Raw genomic sequence first — 27,913 nt, 5'->3', positions numbered from 1 at the left:
GTAGCGGTGGTGTCAATTTGGGCCTCCAATCGAAGTGTTGTCATGATCCTGGTCTGACCAGAAAAGTCATTCACCACACTCACTCTGTTTTAGTTCAACATAACATCTGTTAACTGTCAATATCTAGGCTTACAAGGATTGATCCAATATCAATGGACTAGAGTTGCACACAGGATCGTACTTTTTTAACCATCATTTAGCAGCTCAAGGTAAGGCTTAAAGTATTATCTATTGCATTTTGAAAAGACCTAAGAGTATACTTTAGATAGAGGTTAGTTGCAAAAGTTGCTTCATTTGTTGCACCTCCACGTGATGAGGTGGGTGTCATGATGTCTCTTGCTCCAGCACAGCTTTAACATTATGAGAAGAGGTAACACACTAAGATTTTGCAGAGATGCTTTCATGATTTTTTTATAGGAATCAAGACATACGGTACTAGACTGATCAGTGCTCCGTTGCCATATGGGCAACTCTTGGGTTACTAATGAGAAAGATTTCAATTACATTCTACTTGAAAGATCTTAATGGTAGAGCTGGAGAAAACTATTTTTCTTCAGGTAGGTTGTGTTACAAGCCAAGGGAAATCCTTTTTAAAAAAACAAAAACCACTTTGTACAAAAGCCATATTCTGCAATGTGTACGGTTTCTGATAAAAACCGCACATTTACTGCACCAGAAGCAGACTGAATAGGTGCAGTTATTACATTTAATTACATGCCCATTTGCAATGACAGCGTTTGTGTGCAATTCTAAAAAAATGGGCCCTGTACTGCATATTAAAATTAAGGACCTTGTAGTTTTGAAGTTTGTTATTTTGGAAAGAAAGACTACTTTGGAAAGACAGTAATGGTCTTTGTTCAGTGTCTGTTCAGCGCCTAGTACAACAGTGTCCTCGTCCCTGACTGGGTCTCTCAGGTGCTACAATAATAGAAATAAGGTCAGATTCCTTAAGGGTGTAAGCTAGTATTGTTCCAGAAGTCAGATGTTAACAGTGGTTGATAAAATCATCATGGATTAATAAATGCATAGCTTACTGTTATCCACTGCATGAGGGTGTGGTGGATGGAGACTGACATTCTTAATTCTTCCTACAGCCACTGGGAAAGATTAAGGAACTCTGCCACTAGCTGAGCAGCATGCAAGAATAGCTGCTCTGCACTCTTACCTCTTGACTCGTATAAGATCCCACCACATCTTAAAACAATCAAGGGGTTTTTCAACCAAATTTTTGTGGGCCTATATCAGTAAACAAGTGTTTTTTTGGCCTGATCCCCTTAGGTTAAAAGGGCTATTAACTTTGTATCAGACTCATTCCATGAAATGACAGCATAAATCTGACAATGAAGGAGTGTTCTACTGGAGTAGATTAACAATTGCAACTAAGAATCTTTTAAAGAACATTCCCAGATGCTTTAGAAAAAATATGTACAGACTAGGGAAAAACTAGCTGAGTTTAACCAAGGTGTTCAGTGTAATAAACCAAATCTGCAGCTTCATATACAAATTCCTCCAGCAGTACCTGCTTATTTATACCCATAGCGTGATCTTGAATCTGGTTTCCCAAACTAAAAATTCCTAAGCTACATCCTCTATGGTAGTTTCACAATTTAAGAGTTCAACTGAATGTAGACAAAACAGTTAAATACTGGGAATGTAAAATGAAGTCTCTCTCCAAACTATGACTAATTGACAAAGCATGCCCTTTCTCCAGCTCCTCCTATGTACTAGGAGGCTCAAAACATTCCAGGTTTATGACTGGATCTGTTGTGTGAACTTCTGGTATACAGAACCTACTGGCATGTGTCTTGGAAACAGAAGATCTGTTTAAACTAAGGATTTTCCCTGACACATTCTGTAACAAAGATAATGCTTATGTAAGAATAAAAAAAGACTGTTAGAAATTATTAGTAGACTGTAATTACAGAGAGTGGAAGCCCTGCACACACCAAGGTCCTTCTCAAATGTTACATTCCTTTCTACAACAGAAACGGTAATCTCATAGCTCATCTGTTCACACGGTTTAGATATAAAATAGCTGATTAATTGGCAACACTCCACTGAAAGAGTAAGATTTGGACCTGTGGGAAAAGGAGGATTCTGGGAACTGAAGGCAAAGTTGCAGGATACAGGACAAAGGGCACAATTTATTGATAGCTGTTCTGGAGGAGTACAAGTGTTCCTGTTTTCTCAATAACCACTAAGGGTTCCACAATTACCCAAATCTCAAATACCTGTGTTCCCAGTAAAAAGGAAGAATTTACACTAAATTTTAAAAGGCTGGTTTAGAAAGCCAAAGAAACCTGAACATAATTGTTTGTCAAGTATTTTTGAACATCCATAAGAAATATACCAGTTTCACCAGGAATATCACAAGCAGATGCAGAATTCCTGTAAATATATGATGGTACATAAAACATCTTGAAAGGCAATAAGGATTAACTATCACTGTTCTAATGTTAAACCTGGGAAATAGTCTCTCCAACTTCTTAGGACAGAAGAACCCAATGCACAGCTACAGACTAGGGACAGAATGGCTAGGCAGCAGTTCTGCGGAAAAGGACCTAGGGGTGACAGTGGACGAGAAGCTGGATATGAGTCAGCAGTGTGCCCTTGTTGCCAAGAAGGCCAATGGCATTTTGGGATGTATAAGTAGGGGCATAGCCAGCAGATCGAGGGACGTGATCGTCCCCCTCTATTCGACATTGGTGAGGCCTCATCTGGAGTACTGTGTCCAGTTTGGGGCCCCACACTACAAGGATGTGGATAAATTGGAGAGAGTCCAGCGAAGGGCAACAAAAATGATTAGGGGTCTGGAACACATGACTTATGAGGAGAGGCTGAGGGAACTGGGATTGTTTAGTCTGCAGAAGAGAAGAATGAGGGGGGATTTGATAGCTGCTTTCAACTACCTGAGAGGTGGTTCCAGAGAGGATGGTTCTAGACTATTCTCAGTGGTAGAAGAGGACAGGACAAGGAGTAATGGTCTCAAGTTGCAGTGGGGGAGGTTTAGGTTGGATATTAGGAAAAACTTTTTCACTAGGAGGGTGGTGAAACACTGGAATGCGTTACCTAGGGAGGTGGTGGAATCTCCTTCCTTAGAAGTTTTTAAGGTCAGGCTTGACAAAGCCCTGGCTGGGATGATTTAATTGGGGATTGGTCCTGCTTTGAGCAAGGGGTTGGACTAGATGACCTCCTGAGGTCCCTTCCAACCCTGATATTCTATGATTCTATGACTTGTTCAAAACCAGCCAAAAATACTATGGTGAAATCATCATCTCCTTCTGAATACTACAGAACTTTAATATTTCAAGTCACACAGTATGACATGCAGTCTCAATTGGCATGTTAACATTTAGGCAGTCATTTATAAAGACAGTAATTAAATTGGATGTTTAAGGTGGAATATATAATTCCAGATTATAAAGAGACATTAGGAAATTATATATTTTGGTCCACAGTTAGGACAATTACCCACTTCTGTGCCAAGACCACTAACCATGTAAGAACGCAAGAATTTCTTAATGGTTATTTTAAAACTTTTAGGTTAGTCATCCCACCATGTTTGTTTATTTTTTTTACTGCATGTTCCAGTACCACTCCCCTAGTTACATGGGTTATGTAATCATATCCACTGTATTCATCTTTCCTCCTTTCTGGAAGCGCTCTTCAGCCCAATAAACCTTTGGGACATAATATACAAACATATGCTGCTCCTCTCTTGTCTCGGTAGGCAGTGGGGAAAGTAGCAGCTCACAGCTACACTTTCACTTTAAAACCATCCTTTGTCTTCTACTTTCAGTGAGCAGTTCTGCTTCATGTACCATGGCCAGGGTCACTTATACTTTCCGAACAGTAGATCAGGAGCAAGAATTCGGGAGCTAGGAATTTTCGTCTTTGATGCAGAAAAACTGATTAGCCAAATCTGGAGAACTGAAGGAGAGATTAAGGGTATATCTATATACCTTAGAAAACCCATAGGAGGAAGTCTCAGAGCATAGGGTCAAGTGACTCAGGCTCATGCTACAGGACTAAAAATAACAATGTAGACGTTCCCACTCTGGCTGGAGCACTGCTCTGACACTCTGGGAAAGGGGTAAGCCCAGGCAGCAATGCCTACAATGCCAGTTGTAGCCCTGCAGTGTGACCTCAAGTCAGTTGACCAAGGCTCTGAGACTCGCTGTTGCAGAGTCTCTCTCTGTGCTTTGTTGTTTTTTTTTCAGTGTAGACATATCCTAAGCCTCAGTTTGGCAACACTTTGGAGAGGTCACTGGCTTCAGAGAAAGTCACAAGTCCTGTCCAACCAGCACAGTAAGGATTCTGTGATCATGGATGAGCTAAAAAGTAGGTCAAGAGTTACAAAACAAGAAGCTTAACGCCTTTTAAAAGCTGGTAAGGAAGCAACAAGAGCAATCCTAAAACAAAAAGTGCTGTAAAAAAAACTTGGACACTCAGTAGAGGCAACTCCCATCTTTTCATGTACTATTTATAAATATACCTGCTACTGTATTTTCCACTCCATGCATCTGATGAAGAGGGTTCTAGCCCATGAAAGCTTATGCCCAAATAAATTTGTTAGTCTAAGGTGCCACAAGGACTCCTAGCTGTTTTTACTAGAAAAAAAGAAACTCGGTGCAAATGTAAAACTGGTTCCAAATCTTTATTCACACTGTATATGGGACCTTAACTGCTGGTATAATAGATGCCTATGGGAATAGTTTGCTTCATGATGAAATGACAAGTCTGAGCTCCTAAACTCTGACAAGATTATAGCAGAGGCAAAGTTATCCATGAAAACATGACACAAGACTTAAGTTTTTCCTGCCATTTAATTTTCCTTAACTAAATGAAACCTAGTTGTTTGCTACCCAAGAGAAGCCAGATGGGTAGCTTTTGGCAAGCTAACATTTCAGAGCACCTTCACATAGGGCTGTGTTGCCAGTACATCCTGCTCATTTTCTATAGTACAATAGGCAGGATTTGCTGCCAGGAAAAATGGAAAATTAGCAGCTCTGTTCAAAAACAAAGACAAAGTATTCAGAATTAAAGAAGTTAGTTTCCCATAAGAGTCTTGTTTTTCTAAAGCTAACTGGAAATTCTCCATAAAATGTAACTTGACAGACATTTGACATTTATTGATTCACATTTTTTCACCCAATCTACACTGTACTAAGATCCAAAGCATCTTGGTGACTAGACTTTAGCTCTTTCCTATCACTTCAACTATATATGCTAGTCTGAAGCTCCAGGTCTTAATTTAAAAGTCTTAACATGTCTGATAAGAGAAAAATGCCCAAAGGGGAAAAACATGATGATGTGGAACACCACCAAAGCAAATGGTCCCCAACTCAGTTTCAGATTTCTGGCTGACCTTAGTGGAAATAAAACTAAATAATGTGATATTTTCTAAAAAGTAGTGCCAAAGTTCAGGAAGAGTTGGCTACTTTAACTGCACAGTTAACGGTACCTAAACAGAAATAGCTATAACTTCTATCTCTAGACAGATAGAACACATTATGGTAAATTTGTATTAAAAGTTTGCATAAAGAAAACAGTTAAACTTTCATTGGCCTTTTTTAACCACTGGAGATAATATGGGGGAGTAGACGAACTCCAGGATCATCATGGATGTGACAAAATATTATTTGTTTTTTCCCTCTTTCCTTTTATCCATTCAGCTCTCAATTGCTTTTTAAAAATTGGTAAGTTATCCTAGTTATTCTCAACACAACTTAAAAGTTTTATTACTGAAGCGATAACCCACACTTCCCTTACTGTTTTATCTCCTATTAGTGTGAGCTGGATGAATATATTGTTAGCATTCACAAGTTCTGTACTTATCTACTTCTATAAACAAACAGTTTGGGGCTTTTGAACTTGTGGTTTGCTTGCGGACCTGATAACACCAAAAACATATGCTGTCCAAGCAGCAAGAAAACTTAGCTTTTCCTTAAGGGCCCAATCCTGGTTCCACTAACATTATAGGAATCTGCCTATTGACTTTAATGGGAGTGAGTACGTAAGTGCTATGAAGTTGTTGGATAGGGAGAGGAAGAAGAGGTGTAGCAAGTTTTATGAAGTGCATTTGTTGCTTTTAATTTTGTATTCTTTTAAGGAACAGGACTTTTATATAAAAAGCGTTAAGTCTTTAGGGGTAGTAGAAAAATATTTTCTACAATTTGTTCCTGCCTTTGGAATTATATAACAATGGTCATTCTTCAGAGCCATTTAATGTAGGGAAATTATTTTCTCCTTTTGGCAATCTGTGCCAGCATTCAGCTTTCTGGACACAGCAAGATCTGTTGCAGGAGTTTGATTTTACTGGCATAGCATTTTGAACACAAGCCGAAACAGAACACTGTTTCTCTCACCATTTAAACCAAATCCACCTTCTTACTCAACTACTCTGCTCTCTGTAGTCTCATCTGCTTTGGTGTCAAAAGTAGTTTTTACTATTTTACTCCTGTTCCACTGATGTCCGTGCAGCTCAGAGACTCAGCTTTGTCATGCAATTCTGTTCTGACTGCAGAATTATACACAATGCAAGAGTCAGCAAGATACCAGTTTCGCTTTCAGGACACCTCCCTGAGTCTGCAGGGCTTACTGTCAGAGAAAGCCTTTTTCTCGTTTTCACATTGACTGAGCAGATTTGATCTGGAAGTGACTGACAAGTAAACATGGAACTTCAATGCCCCCTCCTCTCCACTTATAGATAATTTCTGGACTAGAAACACAATAAAATATAGAAATCTGGGAGTATGCACACATGGACAGTCAGTAGTTGAGAGGATAAGTAGGAAATAGTTTCTTATGGCAAATGCTGTTGCTCATATGATCTTCCCAACTTCTCATTTTGTCTCATTCAGCCTTATCATCAAGTGCATTTAGTGAGAAATTGCTGAGAAGGCCCTTTCTCAACTTCAGCTTATTTTATTTGTGAAGACAGCTTCACTTGCTCTTCTGCCCAACAGGGAACAAGCTGCGTGTTTAATGCCTGAGAGGCACAAAGGAAGCCCAGCAAATTATTCAAAAATTAGCTCTTTGTATGACACCTGTTGCTTTACATAGAGTTGATTTCAATCTTCCTTGACTGGGAGAGAGGACATAGGATATGGATGACTTGTGGAGAATGCTGGCAGGAATGGCAAAGGGGAAGATCTCCAAAATCTCTGCATAGATTTCTCATAGCATACTTCAGTTTAGACTGTTCTGCATTCTAGGTTTTGTACATGATACATTATGAACAAGATTAATATTTAATCCCAATCTGAGGAGAAGTGTGCAATTACACACTACATTTAGAAAGCTAAAAACACATGTACTAGGTACATTTGACACTCAACACAAAACTGCTAAGTTATTTGAAAAATTTTATTTTATTTGAGACATGGTAGAATGAAATATTTTCTCATCAGAAATCAAGACATGAATCTATGCTCCCACTTAACCAGAACAGCATAGACTCTAAAACTTACATGAAGTGCAGAATAGCATAGCACAAAAAGTCCTAGACCAAGTCATATAGTGTGATAATTTCTTTTTGATTTCAGAGCGGTAGCCGTGTTAGTCTGTATCAGCAAAAAGAACTGAGGACTACTTGTGGCACCTTGGAGACTAACGAATTTATTTGGACATAAGCTTCCCCGGGCTAAACCCACTTCATCAGATGCATGTAAGGTGCCGTAAGTATTCCTTGATTCTTTTTGGTACATCTTAATGCTTTTTGCCCATTACTGAAAAATGGATACTAAGCTATAAGGATGCTTTTCCCCAACCATATTCCTTTTCACTTGGCATCCTGACTTCCCTACATGCAGTGTGCTTCATGTCTATGGAAAGTTAGACAAGCCAACTTCTTTGAAATTTCTTTTCAAAAAGTAGTTTCCCCTGACAATTACTCAATATTTAAGAAACTACAGCATATGCTCTGACTAGGCTTAGGGACATGCAAACACCATCTTTTTTCAAAACATATGCTGCTTCAAAGTTATTTTGACATTTTCAAACACCACAATTCTAGCATGGGATTTCCCATACATCCTTATCTATACACACACACACACTCCTCTTGATGAGAGCACTTGAACTTTTCAAAAGTGGAATGAAATGTTTTCTTTCATAATTATACGTGGAAAAAGCTAAGGTGGCCTCCTCATTAAGGTTATATTTCAATTCAGCTTCCAATAGGTTTTGGCGAAGTTCTAATATTCAATTTTCGCAGGTTTAATTTTCAAGTCAAATAGGAGGCAGCACTATTACTTCCACAGAGTACGGAAGGAATAGCCCAACAAGGGATGTTAGGAATCTAATCCTTCTGGTCAATTCACATTCTCCAACTCAGGAGACAATTTGGGGGCCAGATTACATTACACTGTAAACTCTGCAGGGAAGGGACAACATCCTCCTGTGAGACAACACCAAACTCAATGAAGCCCTAATTCTGAGGTGGCATTACCACAATACAAACGACCAATAACAGAGTGTGCACAGTAGGAGGTAACATTTCCAGAGTGCATTTCTCTTCTACTTTTTTTTTAAAAAAAGCTTACAAGAATTCAGAAGAGATTAGGTATTATTTTCCAAATATTTTAGCAATGATTAGGGATTGGGTGTTCTGAAATCCCAGCACAGCCATTTATTTTCAGTGTTTTCATAGTCAGGTCGATAGCAAGTTAATATCCATACAATTTGGTTCTTTGTCCATGCCCAGACAGCATCAGCCATACCACTAAAACCAAGCCATCCATGATTATATGTACACAAAACACCACCATGTATTTAACAATCAAATACAAGGTGGTGGTGTTCCACAGAGCAGAGCAGGCAAGAGTTTCCAACTATCGTTTTATTTATTTATTTTTAAGGTGGGCGGATGGTAAGGTGCCAATCCTGTGCTCGATACCTACCACAGCAACCCTCCTATTCTGAGGGTAGGCAAGCCATTACTGGCAGATGCCAATGATGCAGCCCAAGAGGTGGGGTTAGTCCTTAGGCCCTGACAATCCAGCTCCATCTTGAATGGCCTGCCCCATTTTAAACAAACTAGTTTCCTACTGTGAATGAATTTTAGATAGTTTACTGCACAAACTATAAATAAGTCATTTCCATCTCCACCTCTTTATTGAGGGTTTTGCATTCATCACCAGATGAAAGCATTAACTCAAACTTTAGACATTAGTAACAATAAATACTGTAATTCTGGAACAGATACTGCATGAATTCACCTGAACAACTCTTCCTGGGTTAAGAACCAGTTAGGATGACAGCTTGCAGTTCACAGCATTCAGATCAAAGGAGTTTGCTCTGGAACAGCAGCTTTTCTGAACGGGTTTAATACCCAACCCCTCAGGAAAGTTGATTTAATTATCTGATGGGTGCCATTTTTAAGAGCACAAGATGTTTCACTTATCAAGAACTACAGTTTTAGAAGCTTATGAAGAAACAAAAGCTTGCGGATATAGTCACAAACAATAGTTAAGAACTTCAATTCTCATCTTCTCTCTCTTGCTCCATTGAGCTCTTCCAGTGAACTCTGCTCAAAGGTATGGCCAGTTTTCCAGTTTTAAGTTAAATCTGTTTATTCAGTTTAGTTTTAAACAACCGTTACATACTAAGCCAGATATAATTCCCACCACACAACTTTGACAGGATGAAGTTATTCTAATCAAAGGCATCCCAACAAGTTCCACAAATAATCATCCTGGAAGGAAAGTGGATTGTTTCCTCACAGGCAGAGGGAAACCCAAGGCAGACTGTTCATATTAGCAGATCTGGAATGCCGTAGTAAACTAAATAGATCCAAGCCCTCTCCCAAGTGAGTCGAGACTTCGCTATTAAGGAACAACTGCAGTTCAGGCCAAATCCTACTTCAGAGTCTTTGTAAGGCACAAGTTACTGTAATGAGGTCCTGTACTAGAACTTCACAACCCTCTTTGCAAAATACATGCTGATAGACATTTAAATACTTAACTATGGGCATTCAGTTTAGTTTAAAATAACCTTTAAGCCACTTTGTGTGCTCAGGTATCAATGGAGCAGGATAAGCATCTAGACAGTGGCTGATTTTACATGCCACATGTATTACAAATTCTGTACTCAATGTTGACAGATACAGACTGAACACCAATATCAAACTTCGTTGCTTTAATGATGAGTTAAAGGCAAACCTTTTATACATCGCACAACTTCAGGTCTATGAATGCAGAATAAGTTCCTTGTTAGAGGAAATTACCACACGGACATTTCAAAGAGAAATTGTGTTTTTTGCCTTGAGCCTGAATTGGATTTCAATTTCAGATATGAACAAAAAAAATCAGAAGCAATTAGTAACTCTAAGCTTCTACTGCATTTTCTGCATATTATACTGACTTAGAAACTTGTCCACTGTCAAGTTGTATATTTATGGCAGCTAAACTGTACTTCATTATACAATTAAATAACTTGCTGGAATGTTTTAGCTAGTAGGGCTTTAGTGACCCATTTTCCTGTATTTGTTACGTCTCCCCAATAAACAAAGTTAGAAGTTTATTTTAAATGAGTGTAAGAGCCCCAAAATAAGTACTTCCACTGACTATAAGAAGTGCACTCCCATCGTTCATGGTTAGGAATGCAAAAAGAAAGTTCTGTTCACTGAAGATATTAAGTGCTGTGAGGGGGAAAAAAATGTCAAACATTTAACTCTGGTCAAGATGGAGTCCAGCATCAGTGCAACTGAACACAAGAGTGACATTAAGTCAGTAATTAATGTTCTTAGATAACAGAATGAGTCAGAAGTTCCCTACATGTGAGGCTGGCAAGCTTTTAGTTCTGGAAAAGAGCCAATTCCCTTGCTAAATCACCTGGTGACCTGGGAGTTCCCTTGTGTTGTCACAAAAGAAAACAGGCCCCCTTAGATTTCTAAACTTTATTTTTTCCTGCCCTTGTCACCAAGAAATAGGTAGGCAGCGTACAATTTAACGTAGTTTAAAGCTCCATAATCTGTGTAACTGCAATTGCCGTACTGCTACATATTGGAAGAACACCTTAGCTCTTGTTATATATCATGAGATGTTGAAAACAGTAAGATGTTTAGTATATACAGCCATTAAAAACATATGTTTAAAATACCACTGTCTCATTGCTTAGTTTTAGATGCAGGCACACAATATTAATAGCATATGCTTGCGATAAAACAGGACAACCATGGAAGTAGAATTCACAAAGCATGTTGAGCTAATTAAAAGCATTTAGACTTTTTTTTTTTTGCATTGGCAAAACTGAAGTCTTGCATCTCAGTCACATGATCTTCCCAGAATTGAGAGAGAGAGATTTTAAGCAGAAAATGCACATCTGGCCACAGAGATAGATGGTTTACATAACTTTAAAATGTCCCTCCCTAAAAAAAAGGCATGACATTTACAGATTCAAACATTCAAGTTTACAGATTCAAACATGACAGTTATTACTATAGAGGAGAAACACAGCAAACATGATACCAAATAAGCCCATTTATAACCTTCGATAGTAGAGGTAGACATTCTGATATGGCATCCAAATGGCACTGCAGTAGCATTTAATATCTGAACCTAGATGTTTGGTGCTCTAGAACGACATCAGGGCTAAAAACAGATGCAAGTTCTATGCAGACAAGGCCATGGAGAAAGAAGGCAGCAGTTTGTAAGGAGAGGCAGAACTGTGGATAACAAAAATTGAGCAAAGCAAATTAAACAAGGAAAAAGGGACAGAAAGAGGCAGGAGTGAGAAAGTGGGGAAAAACCAGAAGTGACGCAGCAACAGTCAAGGCGTGACAGTAGGGAAAATGGGGGCTCACGTATTATAGAACCAGAGAGCGCAAGCCATACTTATAGGCTGGGACACATTATCCAGGGAAGCAGTGACTCTGGAAAAAAGGTTTGGGGGGTCATAGTGGATAATCAACTGAACGTGAGCTCCCAATGTGATGCTATGGCCAAAAGAGCTACTGCAATCCTGGAGTGCATAAACAGCAACCTTGAGTAAGCATAGAGCTTAGTTTACCCTCTTCATTTGGTACTGGTGCGACTGCTGCTGGAATACTGTGTCCGGTTCTGGCGTCCACAATTCAAAAAAAATGTTGATAAATTGGAGAGGGTTCAGAGAAGAGCCATGAGAATGAGTAGAAAAAACAACAGTGAAAGACTCGAGGACCTCAATTGGTTTAGCTTAGCAAAGAGATGGTTAAGGGCTCAATGACAGTCTATAAGTATTTACATGGAGAACAAATATTTAATAATGGGCTCTTCCCTCTAACAGAGAAAGGTATAATATGATCCAAACAGCTGGAAAGCTTGAAGCTAGACAAATTCGGACTGGAAACAAGGTGTATATTTTCAGCAGTGAATAATTAACCATTGGAATAGTTTACCCAGGGTTGTGGTGGATTCTCCAACACTCATTTTTAAATCAAGCTTGGATGTTTTTCTAAAAGATCTGCTTTAGGAATAGGTCAGACTACAACAGTTCCTTCTGGTCTTAAAATCACTGATGCCAATGAAAAACATTGGGAATTGAGGGTTTAGTTAAAAGCTCAATCTTTGCACATTCAGGTCTCACACCGGTTTCCTGAGAGACACACACCTGTGTAAGAATTAAAAATTGGGCACAAAAGTTTTCCTAATAACTGTTAAACAGGTCCCCACCTGGGCTGGACTCTCCTCTCCAATAACTAACCTTCATCTGAGATTGCTCATCTGAGTACTGTGTTTTGCGTCACTGGACACTCAAGTCTGTTTTTATGTTACTTAGCTACCATGTATACAGAAACCATGTTAATGTGTAGAACATGCAGAGTAATGCTATTACCATCCTGGCATGTGTCATGCACAGTATGTTTTTGCTATTCAAGCATGAATCTGGAAATTAACTCTTTATTACTAAGCATCTGAGAATGAATTATGGAGCTCTGAGTAAAAGTCTAATTCAGGGTTACTAGCCTCATACTATAGCTTTTGTTTTGACATTTTAGCATGTTTAGAAGTTGGCTGTTACAGTGCACTAGCATTGCATTAGATTTAAAAATACATCAGACTTCTGTTCCACAGTGTTCTTTTCACATAAGGACACTGCATTAAGACCACTGGTTCTGTATGCCAAGTCAGTTTCTGGCTAGACTTAAACCAGCTTGTTAGAAATGTGATCCAGTAACATAGTGCCTCATTAATTTTTGCTTTTAACAGAAATGGGAAAGAAGCTTCTTCCATGGTCTCAAAAATATTACTGTTTTCTCTTCATCTGAAGCTACATGAATACTTTAGAACAATTTAAATAGGGGGAAAAAACCTTAGAATTATTCCACCGCTACAGGATCTTTTGAGGTATTAATTTATCAAGCTTCAAAATATTTGCTTGGATTATAATCCAAGCAGAGGTATGAAGCTATACTACTTCAACCCAGGTGTTTCCGACTTTAAGTGCAGCAACAGATATTATAGATGGAGATATGTAAGAGTAATGAGGTGGTCTGGACCCCTCCAAGGAATTTATACTTTCCAATATAATGGGTCAATTTTACAAAATAAGACCTGAACCATTAGCCGCGTGAATTTTACATGCTCAGATCTTGCTGAAGAGGTCATCTGCAGACAGACACACAAACCACATGTTTGATCAAGGGAAATACATGAAAACAATGATTGCCCTTCATATCATACATGTTTGAAGTGTTAGTGGTCTGGTACTATCTAAAACCAAGTTTGATTTTTTTTGTACATTTTACAAGTATGTTAAGGTGGTTTACAAACCACATGTGCTGTTTCCAGTTTGTACCCGTCCTTGTCACTTCGCAGTGTAATTAACTTAAGAAGAAAACAATTTATGCAAAGGGGAAAAGCCTCCACCTCACTTAAGCGGAGAAGTTGTGGCCTCACCCAGCTGGGTTATTTAAAAAGGGCTACATTTCCCGTGGGACTGTGAAAGAGCAAGGTGCACTGTGAAGTGCTTTTTTAGGGAAAGGAATGTTTCACAAGTTTGAAAAGGTAATGTAAGCCTTAAAAACAAATACTTAATGGTTATTTTACCCAAGTCATTAGTGAAAATAATTCACCCTATAAAACAGTGCCTCAAACAGACATTTGAAAATCTCCGTGGTCTTACTTGTGCTGCACTAAGTGGTGGTTTACACATGGTAATGCTAGTGAACATCAAGTGGGACCTTGCTTCCAGAAGTCTTGGTAACTACAGAAATGAAAAACAAACAATCCGCTATCAAGCACGCCTTAAGACAATGAGCCAGATGCAGAGAGGAATGATTTATTGAAACCAGTTAGTAAGCCATCCCAACAAGTTTTGGACAACTTCATTATAATCCAGTAGAGTAGATTTACTGTGGCTCACTGTATTAATTTGTATAAGATTAGAGTAACTCCTAGAGGCCTCAGAGATCAAGACTCCGTTATGTGCCATATAGCTATAGTTACATAGTACTTAAGAGAATGTGGCCCCAATTCCCAAATGGGGTATCTAGATTCTACTGCAATATGAAAGACAGTGAGTCACTGATTTTAACCAATAATGAAACCTTGCTTCCAGAAGTTACATACAACTTTAAAGTGTCCTACAAACAAAGTCTTTATTACAGGTCACTGTGCACAGGCAAGTTATGAAACATGTACCATAAACAGGCTTAATTTATTAAAAGGTCAAATAGCCTATTACCACAAAAACACCCTTGTTCTGGAGCATGATCCGTATGTCCACTCCATCAGCAGTACACCTAAAAACAATTCAAGTATCTAACAAAGACAGTTGGCTTTAGACAATCCCAAGCGAACTGCATTACTCTATTATGTAGAAACAGCTTGTTAGAACTTTCTTTCTGAATAGCTATTTTAGCAGATTAAAATCATTCCTATTTTAAGAGTCTGCGAGTATGAGCTGGTATTAAAAATTTCTAGCTCTGAAACCACAGAATTCTTCCGTAGACCTGGCACTGTCTAAAAGTGGACTGAGGTCAGCTTAATGCTGCCACTCGGGTGTGGATTTTTCACACCTTGACCAACAGTGAAATTGACCTAATCTTCTAGTGTAGACCAGGGCTTTATAAAATAGATTGAAGTTACCCTAGAACCTTCAAAAACTAGAGCGGTAGCTAAATGACTGTTGGCTGAAAGGCTTTGGCCAGTCAGGCACTCTGATATGAAGTCCTTGTAACATTAACAAATGAAGGCTTATATCCTTCATGCCAAAATTTAGCCTTTTCAGCATCTTTTAAAAAAGCATTAATACAAGAATTGCACCTGCTTCTCAAATTGCAAATGTTCGTATTTATTAATACATTTATAAAGCACCTCCAAAAGCACTCAGGGTGCTGAACAAGCATAAAGGCAAACTTAAAATTACAAAGAGGGTAAACAGAACAATAATTTTGTTCAGTAGTTATTGAAAGACAACAATCCTGAGCAGGCAATGTTTCTCTTATCCTTAAGTCCTGGATCTTAGTTCATTTGTCTGCTGTCCCAGAGAACTAAATACCTTGCACAGTGTCTACCCAATAATGGATTGTCAGTTGTAGAAAGTCTGCAAAACAACTATTTATCACCATCACTTTTTGACTAGCACATTTTTAACATTCCACTCCAAGAGGCAGAAAAAAATTTTACTGGAAAAAAAAAATATAGACAAGTGAAGGGAAATAGTAAAGACTTGACACTGAATACAGAGGACACGTAAAATTAACAGCATTTTCTGCCAGCTGTTGAGGGAACTAAAATAAGAACAAAGGCCAGATCTGCTCTGGTAAAAAACAGTTGAGGAAATGAACCCGTTAGTCCAAAATTTCATGTACAGAAGGTAGATAAAAAGAGGGATACATATAGATACTTGTAATGGTTGCACTCTACTCACTACTACATGGCACCCCCTTCTGGGGGTTAGCTCTGCCTGGTTCTGCATCCCCTCTCTTCCCTTCCACCATTGCAGCTCTCCTCCCACTTCACAGCAAAGCAGTATAACTGCTTCAGGACTCACCCCTCTGGCCAGGTCACACTGATTTTCCCCTTCAAGGGAAGTCTTTCCAAGTCTCCCTGCACAAGCAATGTCAAGCATTCTTCACGTTCCCTGCCTTATGTCACTCCTGCAGAGACTCAGGCAGTCTTCCCATTCACTGCCGAAAGTAATAAGGCTCTGCAGTGGAGGGTAGGGGAACCCAGGCCTGCCCTCTATTCTGGGTTCCAGTCAAGGGCCTTACAATGAGCAGTTAAGGTCTGGGTCCTCATAAACCTTACCACTCTCTTGCTTGGACTACTTCCTGTTGCACTTCTTTAAGCTCTTCCTTTGCCGACCCTCTTAGTCAGACCCCTCTCTCAGGCCTACTAGGTGAAGGCTTCCTCTCTGCCACCCTCTCTCAGTGGTGCCCCCTGCACTGCTCCAGTGTTTTAAGTGTAGCCAAGCCCCTACACTTTTTTTTTTTTTTTTATTAAACAGACACTAACCCTCTTGAGCACTATAAGAGTCATTGTGGGGAGGGATAGCTCAGTGGTTTGAGCATTGGCCTGCTAAACCCAGGGTTGTGAGTTCAATCCTTGAGGGGGCCATTTAGGGATCTGGGGCAAAAAAAAAAAAAATTGGGGATTGGCCCTGCTTTGAGCAGGGGGTTGGACTAGATGATCTCCTGAGGTCCCTTCCAACTCTGATAGTCTATGAGTCTATGTATGAAGCAGATCCTTTCGGACACTTCAGAAGACATGCACATTTGAACGGCAGATGAAAAAGCTGCAGCAGTGCAGAGATAGTCACTCCGATTTATTATCATGAACATTAGGTTATTATTCTCACAGAAGCTATTCTTTTATCAGTGTCTCAAGTCAAGTAAATCCAATATGTTCTCTCACTGATTGTAAAAAGGGAGTTTGGCATATAGTGCCTTCTCTCCTGAAGAACCAAGAAGCATCATTAACAGAATGCTAGAGCAAGCCAGAGGTATGTCACCAGACAGTCTTCGGCTGTCCACACTACCACTGATGTTGGCAAAACTTGCATCACAGGGCTGTGAATGTTCCATCCCTCCAAGCAACAGTTACGCCAGCATAAGTGGTAGCGTGCACAGCACTATGTTGGCGGGAAAGCTTCTCCTGCCAACATACCTATCGCCACTCACTGGGGGTGATTTAATTATGTCGACTGGAGAGCTCTCTCCCATCCGCATAGAGCAGCTACACAAGGGATCTTACAACAGTGCAGCTGCACTGTACAGCTGTGCCACTGTAAGCTCTCTAGAGTAGACAGACTTAAATTCTCTCTGCTGTTCCTATTGGGAGGAATTATGTAGGCTCCCGAACAGATGTACAGTTAAGGCTGCATTGATATCTACATTTAAAACCAGGAGTACATTCCCTCTGTAATTTGAAGTCTTTAAATCATGATTTGAGGATTTCAGTAACTTAGCAAAGGATATGGGTCTACAGGGGTGGGTGGGGAAGGTTCTGTTGCCTGTAATGTGAAGGAGGTCAGAGTAGATAGTCATTATGGTCCCTTCTGGCCTTAAAGTCTGAGTATTTCACGCTTGATTTAGTCTCCAAATTGAATCCTTTTCAGCTGAAATTCCCCATAGCATCTTATTCATTGTTACTTCAATGCAAGGAATTGTTAAATTGTAGAAGATGAAGTATGTTAGATAAGCAGGTCTTACCGCAAGAAGTAGATCCAAACTGAAATCACATAATGGATACACATTTTCCTAACATGAATAATTTAGTGTTTCTATTGCTTACAAATGCATTTTAACAGCACAACATGTATTATATTGCTTCAGTGTACTCAAATGGTCCTGAAAATAGGTGTATTCAGTATTGTTGTAGCCCTGTTGATTCCAGGATATTACAGGGACAAAGTAGGAGAGGCATTAACTGGCATTTCACCTTGAAGGGTCCCTTGAAATGTGTTAACTACTTATGCTAAACGCTCTGTTCCACCTTGTATGAAGGTGTACATTTCCCAGACCTGAAGAGCTCTGTGTCAGCTTGAAAGCTGCTCTCTCACCAACAGAAGTCGGTCCAATAAAAGATATTACTTCACTCCTCCCGCCCCCTATACTTGCCTCTGGAAATAAGTAGTTTTGCAGATACGAAGGAACTTATTCCACTTTGGTTTGGTGTTGAGAGGACAGACTGGAAGGATAATCTGATATCAGGTATTCATGAGCTGTTCTTGAGGCACCTTAGAGACGAACACATTTATTCGAGCATAAGCTGTATAAGCGTGAGCTGTAGCTCTCGAAAGCTTATGCTCAAATTTGTTCGTCTCTAAGGTGCCACTAGTCCTCCTTTTCTTTTCATGAATACAGACTAACACGGCTGCTACTCTGAAACATGAGCTGTTCTGTTTACTCACACAAGTAGCAGATTCAGAATTCCTACACAGATACACATCTTAAGAGCCTGACTAATATCCTTCAAACTAGCACAGTTAGCCTTAGTATGAAACTTTAGTTATGTCTACACTGCACTTTTGTCAGGTGTGGACAGCACTTTGTCAGTGGGAGATGCTCTCCCGCCTACAGAGCTACCGCCCCTCAGTGGGCGATTTTATTTAGTTGGCAAGAGAGCTCTCTCCAGAGAGCAGAGCGGCTACACTGCATGCCTTACAGTGGCAAGGCTTTAGCAGCACAGCGGTGTCACTGTAGGCTATGCCTACATTGCATAGCTTAAGTACAACATACAGCAATAATGCTTGCTGTTCCTTGGACATTGACTGTTCAGTAACAGTGCTCCGCATTGCCATGTAGAGAAAACATTCTGTTAATTCCCTTTGCTACTAGCAGAAGAGCGATTTAGAGGCAATTAACATCTGATGTCACTTAATAGGCATTTGTCAATTTAGTGATTCATGTTACCATTAAACAGAACTTGCATAGATCTAAAGTTTGGCAATCATATGAATGGACTCAAGAGTGTCCATTAAGGAAAATGAGATCTTCAGGATTTCAGTCAGCTCCCCCCAACCATCTTTTACACAACGGAGGTCTAACTTCATTTTCATTCACTGAGCAGCACCTGAGCTCCATTTGGAGACACCACGGGGTGGAGTTGGGGCGGGCACAAGCACCCATCAGTGCCGGGGGAAGTTGGCGCCTCTGGCTGCTATTATAAATTTGCTGCCCCTGCAAATTTGTTGGCCTAGGAGATAATATGCTGCTGCATAGTCTTAGAGTTTTCAAAATACAGTGTAAAATACCAGTGGAAGATTAATTCTCTTATCTGCCTCCCTCAAAGTACATAATTCTGAATAAATAAAAGCAGTATTAAGGGGAATAGTAAGTGTAGATGTGCATGTTAAAAACTACGAGTGACTGGTAGCCTGAGTATCCAGTTTCTGCATAATAGTTAAGTACTGGAAATTAACTAACTGTATATATCACTATAGATGAAAAACTGGTTTAGTCAGGAGTTACTTACAGGTACTTTGCAACAAGCAATATTTAAGAGTAACACTAAATGCCAATTTAGATCAATAAAATGACAACATATTCCTCATTCCACCTTGTATCTTGACTGTCAAATGGCTTGGAGAACAACTAACTATTGCTTAGCATAATCATTTTTATCCAGGATGTGAGCTTTTAAAAGATACATTAGAACACTTCTGTTGAGTCAGACTGATGTCATGTGTACAGGATATTGAAACACTTCACTTGTAGAGGAGAGCTTGCACTAAGAGGAGGACTAAGGGGGATGTGGCTGCAGTAACTGTTGGCCCATCTCCAATAAGGCAGGTGTTTAGGTGGTTTGTGGTGAAATCGGGAAGGAAAGTTATTCAGATTCGCAATCTGTATTCTAAGAGACCAAGACCATTATTTAATAGATAACATCCCTGCCAATGCCAAGAAACACATGCACCTGTCAACCTAAAGTTTAAGATTTACATCTGATAAGATCATTTTCCAGGAAAACTGGTCTGATCCTGGCACCTCCCAGTTTGAATTACTTCTTGGTAAATGCATCCTAAAAACACCAAGAGAATTACTGGGAACAGTAGTGATACAGATAGGTCTCTGGAATCAGGAAAGAAACCACAGTGATGAGTAACATTCATTAGACATGAAGTCTAATAGTCTTAACTGCAAACCTGTTTCTCAAACTAAACAGCACATCCTTGAAAAACACCCTTATGAAATCATTTTTCAGATGACTGTAGGTCAAGTGCACATTTGTATTCATATCACTTGAAAAAACCTTCATATTGACATTACTTTCAGAATATAATTTGAGATAATTACAACTACCCCAAACCTCATTTTTTCGTTAGGCACTACCATACTTCAGACCCTGGTTAGAGGTCTACTGGTCTTGGACACAAAAAATTAGTATTTCAACACTGAAGCAAGAGAACCCTTACAGTTACTTCTGACAGCACGTTAGGTTCTACTTGGCAGAATCAATGTCTGATCACAAGGAGTCAAGGATAAAGAAACAAAGAACAGTCTTAGTCACTATTTCATTGTCTCTTGAAACTCATGAGAGAGAATATAGCAGAGTATTTGGCGTTTACAGAATTTTAAGCATTTTACTTAAAATTAAATCATGATTGTCTATTCGGCTAAATAGAAGTGAAATAAGAGCATACATTTGTCATTGTAGGACATGCAGAATATAGAAACCACTTATCTCAAAGGCTGAGGCCAATCTAGTATCCAAAACAAGGTAAATGCCTGGCTTTCTGTTATCCTGGCAATAACTTAATATGTCAGTTCCAAAACAGAAAATCTCAGTTTCACATACGATACCACCAATTAAAAGCTATACACTATTTTATGAGATTATGTGTAAAAAAATAAATAAAACCATACACATCTAAAAGCCCTGCAAATATCTGAATTGGCAAAAATGAGACTATCAAGGTAAGGACTTCTGTAAATTATTAATTCTAAAGGAAGTTGAAAAATTCTACCTATATAATTATATACTACCAGCTGTGACTGGCAGATACAGTACGCAGCTAACCACATGAAAAAACACAGATCCAATTCCCATCTAAGCTATGGTCAAAATGCCAACCTAAGCAAAATGTCTCTTGGAAACAGCTTCCTGGAGTTGAAGCTTCAGATTAAAGAGAAAGCATTAACTTTAGTTGATTATCATAATTTGATAAAGTCCTCAATTTTACTACTTCTTGCACATCTTGTATTGCCATTTCACCCTTAACTGTAGCAACACTGAGAACACCACCACACAACAATGCTCTGGTAAACGAAGCCAATTAATATCAATAAGATATAAATCAGTCTAGATGATGTGGTATTAAATTTGTTAGTCTCCAAGGTGCCACAAGTACTCCTGTTCTTTTTTTGGCATTAAATTGTAATTCAGTTTCTTTGGAGGATTATTTTAATCAACTACAATAAGAAACAAAATTGGTGGGTATCATGTAAAAACAAGGTGTTAAGGCATTAGCCAGGAGTATTCCCATCTACAATTCCTGACTTAAATCCTCAGAGCAAAACACACAAATTCCTCGGTGTTTTAGCATGCCAAATCTCAATGCATTCCAGGCCATGGACACTAGACTACATTTTCAGTTTATTACTAGAAAGATTAGCACAGGGAGACAAACTGTAGCCAGCTGGCTCAGACTGATGTTCAATTTTTATAACATGGAATCCAAGTCAGAGACTGAAAAGCTAAAGCTATTACACATTCAACATTCTAGTAAAACTATAGAGTTTTTAAAATATGGGAAATTTCTCATGATGCACAGTTAGCCTGTGAAACTCATTGCCACTATAGGAAGACCAAGACTGAGTAGGATTCAAAAACAGGATGGGTATTGATATGGTAACAAGAACATCCGGAGTAATTTTTGAAGAAGTGTTACATCTCTTCCAAGCATAAAACATCCTCCTCTGAAGAAGGCTAAGATGATGCTTCCTGTAATAGCAGGTTATTTTAATTGTCTAGTAAGGAGTTACTTGCAACTTCATCTGAAGTAGCTGGTACTGTCCACTAACAGATAATGAAATTAGAGGGTAGACCACTGATGCCATCCAGTATGGCAATTTCTAGGTCTCTTTCCTGACCAGCATATTAACACAATTTTTACTATCACCTTCTCACTTAGAGCAGTTCCCTATCTTTGCCCTTTTCCTCAGTTACTTTAAAATGCAGCAACTTGATATTTTGTTTTACAAACTAACTATGGCTCTTCAAGTTCTGTCCATCTCATGCAGTGTGACTTGTTTCCAGGGCTGCATTACTTGCAGTGAGCCACCAGTTAAAAATAAAGCACACCACAAGAGTTAAGTAGTTGTTCGAGTACCAAAATGAAGTGGGGTACCTAACACCATTCTCCAGTGAAGTCTGAAGGATAATTACTGCAGAACATCTAAAACCAGGCAAATTAATGATTTTGGAATTCTGCTCCACTTAACTCTCCCCTCCTCAATAATTTTCTCTCAATTCCTTCAGGGCTTTTGTAATTCCATATCCCTCTTTCAATATATTTACAGGCATACTTCCTAGGTGTGTCACTTCTCTACTCTAACACAGCCTTTCCTAGTTGCTGCGTTCATTGCTCCAGTAAGTTGCTGCTTCTCCTGTGCTCTTGTTTTATCCATCCTATGTGTTTGACCCAAGAAGCAGAAACTAATCTCCCTTGGAAAAACAAAAGGAATCCCTGTGGCACCTTAGAGACTAATAAATTTATTTGGGCATAAGCTTTCATGGGCCAGAACCCACTTCATCAGATGGTGGGTTCTAGCCCACAAAACCTTATGCCCAAATAAATTTGTTAGTCTCTAAGGTGCCACAAGGACTCCTCGTCATTTTTGCTGATACAGACTAACAGGACTACCACTCTGAAACTAATCGCCCTTGACTTCCCACTGTATTCTCATAGTTATCTTTACTTCAACCTAGTTAATTTTTCAAGTGACCACTCTGCTGTAGCACCAGAAGCTATTTCCTAGCACAGAGGATGCCTGCAGCTAAGTAGCACTATCAGAGCTCCAGGAGGGAGACAAAGTTAGAGGTAAGAAAACATCCATTTCTACCAGAAAGAGACATGGTAGTTTTAGGTACGGAATACATACCGCCATACTGACTGCAGGAAAGGCCTTTCATACCCCTGGAAAGGTCAATTGTGTGGATCCCTAGCTATTTTTGAAGAAAAGGCCATCTTTAGCACAAACCAGCTAAAAGTAGACATTTTTCTTACAACAGTCGATTCTGCTGAAAAATGGATGACACTCAGTTGCTATGTAAGGTAAGGGGAAGTTGTACATACAACCACCAGATGTTATTTTTGAGAGAGTGTGGGAACATCATCTGCTCAAGAGGTAGTTATTGCTGTCTATCCTTTTGTTGTCTTTTCACAGGATCACCTTAACTGTTAGGGTGTCATATAGCTGTTCCCTTTAGATGGTGGCTTGAGGAAAAACTTAACATTTTAAGTAAGTCTTTAAAACAGTGTTTCCTAAGGTGTAGTGGGGTGATGCACATAGTCAAGCCTCAATTTTTCTCATCTCATATGTTATGGTTGTGGAGATACATTTGAGTCACATTTTTCCAGGCCAAATGATGCAGTAACATCTGCCAGAGTTTGCAAGGAGCCTGAAACAATAGCTTTAAGGTGTGAATTGCTCCCTCCATTTTAAAGGGCATCCATTCAAATCCAAACAGTTTAAATATCAGCACTGTAACTTAATTCACAGCTTATCAAAGCACATAAAAAAGCAAATGTTATATTATGAAGATTTCCACAATCTACTGAGTGACCACTCATTTTGAAACCAGAAGGGGATGGGCTTGGGAGATACCACCAAACACTTCCCCCCCATCCCTTCCCAATCAAGAAGCAGCCCAGCAGGATATCTAAGATGCACCAAAAGAAAGCCAAGCCAGAGTTGCTCATAGGCGTTCTCCTGTTGGGGGGCGGGGGTGTATTTCCGTTTCACCATATTCTGTATCATTATTAAAAAGAAAAGGAGTACTTGTGGCACCTTAGAGACTAACCAAGCTCAAATAAATTGGTTAGTCTCTAACGTGCCACAAGTACTCCTTTTCTTTTTGCGGATACAGACTAACACAGCTGCTACTCTGAAACCTGTATTATTATTGCAAACTTGTTTTAGTTTCAGACAAACTAACAGGCGTGCAAACATTTAATATCCACTGTTGAATGTCACTCCTTAAAGTACATTTAATCAGAAACTCCGATATATGACTATCACCACATGGTGGAGTTAACAGGGTATGTGTGATTGATTTCACCCCCTTCTAGGGAAATGAGCTTTTAAAGAAGTGGGCAACACTGCTTTAGAAGTCCTGAATTCACATTGCAAGCTACAGAAATCACTTTCCCGATTACTGGAAGGTGGCAACTATATAATAGCACACTGGTCTCTCATGCTGTGCTAAGTGAGGTACAAGGGTGATGTCTATTAAAGTATGTCAGACATCATAGTAAAAAAAGTCAGTTCTTCCTTCCACCGAATATCACCACACATTCTGCAGAAATAAGCTGGTGCTTTCTTGGTGATTTTCAGTCATTCCATTTAATATGGATTTAGAAAGGAATAACCATGAGTTTTCAGTAAACAAAATTTATTTTCCCTGATCGGTGCTTTGCAACTCCCTAAACTGATAAGTCAGCAAAACGTGCGTGTTTATAGTTGGCAAGCATACTGATGCTAACTAAGAACTACATTTAGTTAACCCCAAGACTGTGGCTCAGATCTAAACTAAAGCTGGAACTGTAGAGTTAACTCAGACTGTCCTCATAATCCCTGGTTAAATGATCAAGGTGCACTGTCCAAAGTGTGAAGTACTTTTTCCTTCCTTAATGTCCCCACTTCCATTTAATTCTTTACGCCATTTGAAAAATAAGTGGTTTAATTCTCTTTGGAAAGAGTCCATGCTTACAGCCCTGCACTCATGAGAAACCTACAATAGGAAAAGTCAGTATGAGTGAGCAAAAAGCTGATAAGGAAATGTACGCTTTAAATGGAAACAAGGAATTATGGTAAACAGAGTAAAAAGTTAAGAAATATCTTGATAATTCCCTTTAACTTTGGACCTCATGACATGTTAATTTTCATAGTTTTCATGCCATTTTCAACCTTTTTCCCCTATGAGAAGTTATTCTGTACATGTTTATACTTTAACGAAGCCAGTGACTCCAGTATTCCAGGCACAGACTATTAACACAGAAACAGGCCACCTGGCAGAGGAACGTGACTGATAATCATGCCTATATGGTTACCACACCCTGAGAATACCAGTAATGAAACAACTTTGATAGCTGCAGCTTCCATCGGACTCTAGCAATAAAAACATTTTTCAACTGCAGTAGTCAAAGATCACCTTCAAGGTTGAAACTTCCAGTCCTGTACACATTGCTAAATATAGCACTCTTGCCATACATTTTTTCTAAAGCGAGAAGTTGTATGTGGCATTTGTTGGGTCTAAGTAGTTCCATATATATTGCAGGTTTCAGAGTAACAGCCGTGTTAGTCTGTATTCGCAAAAAGAAAAGGAGTACTTGTGGCATCTTAGAGACTAACCAGTTTATTTGTTTATTTATTTATATTACAATAGCTCCAAGAAGCACCATTTAAGATTAGGACCATTGTTCTACAAACTGTACAAACACTAGATATGATGATGCCTACCTCAAAAAGCTAATACCTTAAGATGAGAAGTAAGATGTGGGGCAGGGAAATGAGAATTGAAGAGGTTTGAAATATCTCCATTTTATAATCATAAAGAACCAGCTATCATGGTCTCCCCCTCAAGCCATCATTAGTTGACATTTCTTATTTGTTTCATGTAGAAGTGAATGCTGAAGAGAAAGCACACACTCTTTACAAGGTACTTAGAACTGAGACAAAAGTTGAGCCTTGTTAAAAAAAGCAGAACTTAATAAATAAGGTTTCAGAGTAGCAGCCATGTTAGTCTGTATTCACAAAAAGAAAAGGCGTACTTGTGGCACCTTAGAGACTAAAATTTGAGCATAAGCTTTCGTGAGCTACATAAAATAAAAAATAAATTTGTTAGTCTCTAAGGTGCCACAAGTATGCCTTTTCTTTTTAAGAAATAAGTTACTCTAAAAGATACAAATCTGTCTTAAAAGAACACTAAATCACATTTCAGTATGTACAGATGACATCAAGTTATGCTTAGGTATGTGAAACTAGGCCAAAGACCTTCCAAAAATTCTGAGCCAATAAAACAAAACAAAACTAAATTAGTGCATTTATGCCTAGTGAAACTTGCACTTTTGTTATTGCAGAGTGCTAACTTCTCTGCCAATTAAGACTGACCTGTATTTGTGCAGTCTGAGCTTGCTTGAAAAATAGCAAATATAATTAGAAAAATGTAAACAAAATTTACCAAAAAAATAAGGAAATGAAAGTGAAAGAGTTAAACAAAATATGAAAAAGGAAACTTACAATGCAAATAGTTTTGTAGGAACTTTGTGTAGCCCAACTTATAAATCAAAGCACTGTACTACCACATTTACAGCCAATCCAGGTGCTAAAAATACTTCCTTACATTTCTTTTTTGCATCAGTATAACATACCTCCAATAGATTAAAGTTTTTTGCTTTACATATGTCAAATTATACTACTGAAAAACAATATACTGATAGGCCAAAATACACCTAAGAAGCAATATTTTACACAAGCTAGCTTTAAACTCGTAGCACTGCTGAGATAGCAACATTTAATCACATCAGCTAGGAAACACAGGACCCAGTGCACAGGTTTCTACTTTCTGTTTTATATTTATGTTAGCCAATCTCATAAATCGCTAAAGTGATAACAACATATATGTGAAAGGAGCATAAAGTCCTCCACAATAGGATAAAGAGTAGCATAAAAATAGAATTTCAGGAAGCAGCATTTCCAAAGTCACTTTCGGTATTGATATAGGAGAATAACAGCATATTCATGTGTAACAGCAGCAGATCAAGTTCTCATGGTGTCCATAAGAAATGAATTACTTAAATTACTAAAGTAGCGTAACAGCCACAAAACAGTTTCTGTAGGAGAACTGCTGGAAAGAGTGAGGTCATAGTGTATTCAAGATGTTGAGGATATCGATTTGGCCCTGTTCAGCTGTGGACCTGTCCCCTCCCATACATTTTACCAGACCAAATTCCGAGCGGTGCTACTACGGAGGACGCTGTGCCCCATGCCGTACGGAGACACAGCCACCCAGGGACTGCTTCTCTAAACCAAGTCCGTCTCACCAAACTCCCTAGAGACAAAGTCTTTCTCGAAGTCAGCCATGCAGAGCCCTCCCGGCCAAGAGAGCTGACCACGGCCAAGGGCTCTCCAAGAAGTTGGGGGGCGGGGGAGAGAGTCCCTCAAGCTGGGAGCAGCCGACCTGGCAACCCAGGGCTTGGAGACCTGGCTGAATTACAAACATATTTTGGCCAGGTCCGTGACCCCTCACCAGCCCGCCTCCTCCGGCGCAGCGGGGCTGTCACTGCCGCAGCGGGGCTAGCGAGTGCCCAGGGCATGTCACTGGACGCTCAGGGGAGGGACGACCCCCACCGGTCCCCCAAACCTCCCTCGGAGGGGAGGGGAGGGGAGGGGCCAGACCCCTCCCCCACGGGGCTCCAGCCGCCCGGGCTCTCGGAGGGGAGCGAGCGAGCGTCCCCGGGGGTTTCCGGGGCTGCGGCGCATCTCCCGGGGCAGGTTCCCACCCCGGGCTCGGGGACCGCCCCCAAGCCTGGCCCCGGGCTGGGTGAGGGGGCTCCCGGGCTCTGACCTGCCCACAGTCTGGTTGGCCAGCAGCCTCATGCGGTTGAACTGCTTCTTCATGGCAGCGGCTCCTGTCTCGGCGCCTCCCGGGGCAACGCTGCGGCCAGACCCGGCCTGCGCCCAGCGGCAGCTCGAACCGCCAGCTCCGCTCGCCCACCTCACGCCCCGCCGGCCGCCCCTACCGGAAGCCGCCGCCACTTC

At 39.8% G+C, this 27,913-nt stretch overlaps 1 protein-coding gene across 6 annotated transcripts in view; it reads right to left on the bottom strand.

Annotated features, from left to right (window-relative positions):
- The window catches only part of ARHGAP17 (Rho GTPase activating protein 17), a 67,625-nt gene extending 39,712 nt beyond the window's left edge, over positions 1-27,913 (bottom strand). For 3 of the 6 annotated variants that reach the window (XR_007358684.2, XM_048865785.2, XM_048865786.2), the window contains exon 1: positions 27,720-27,913. Coding sequence is in view for 5 of the 6 variants with exons in the window: in XM_048865785.2 (XP_048721742.1) it covers positions 27,720-27,772 (53 nt within the window). In the remaining variant the exon portion in view is untranslated. The remainder of the gene's footprint in view (positions 1-27,719) is intronic. The other 3 variants (XM_048865782.2, XM_048865783.2, XM_048865788.2) reach the window with 2 other exon arrangements.

Source organism: Caretta caretta, chromosome 10, assembly GCF_965140235.1.
Source record: "Caretta caretta isolate rCarCar2 chromosome 10, rCarCar1.hap1, whole genome shotgun sequence".
NCBI classification, from domain to species: domain Eukaryota; kingdom Metazoa; phylum Chordata; order Testudines; family Cheloniidae; genus Caretta; species Caretta caretta.
The sequence above is the reverse complement of the archived record's forward strand: the minus strand, read 5'-3'. Positions and strand labels throughout refer to the sequence as shown.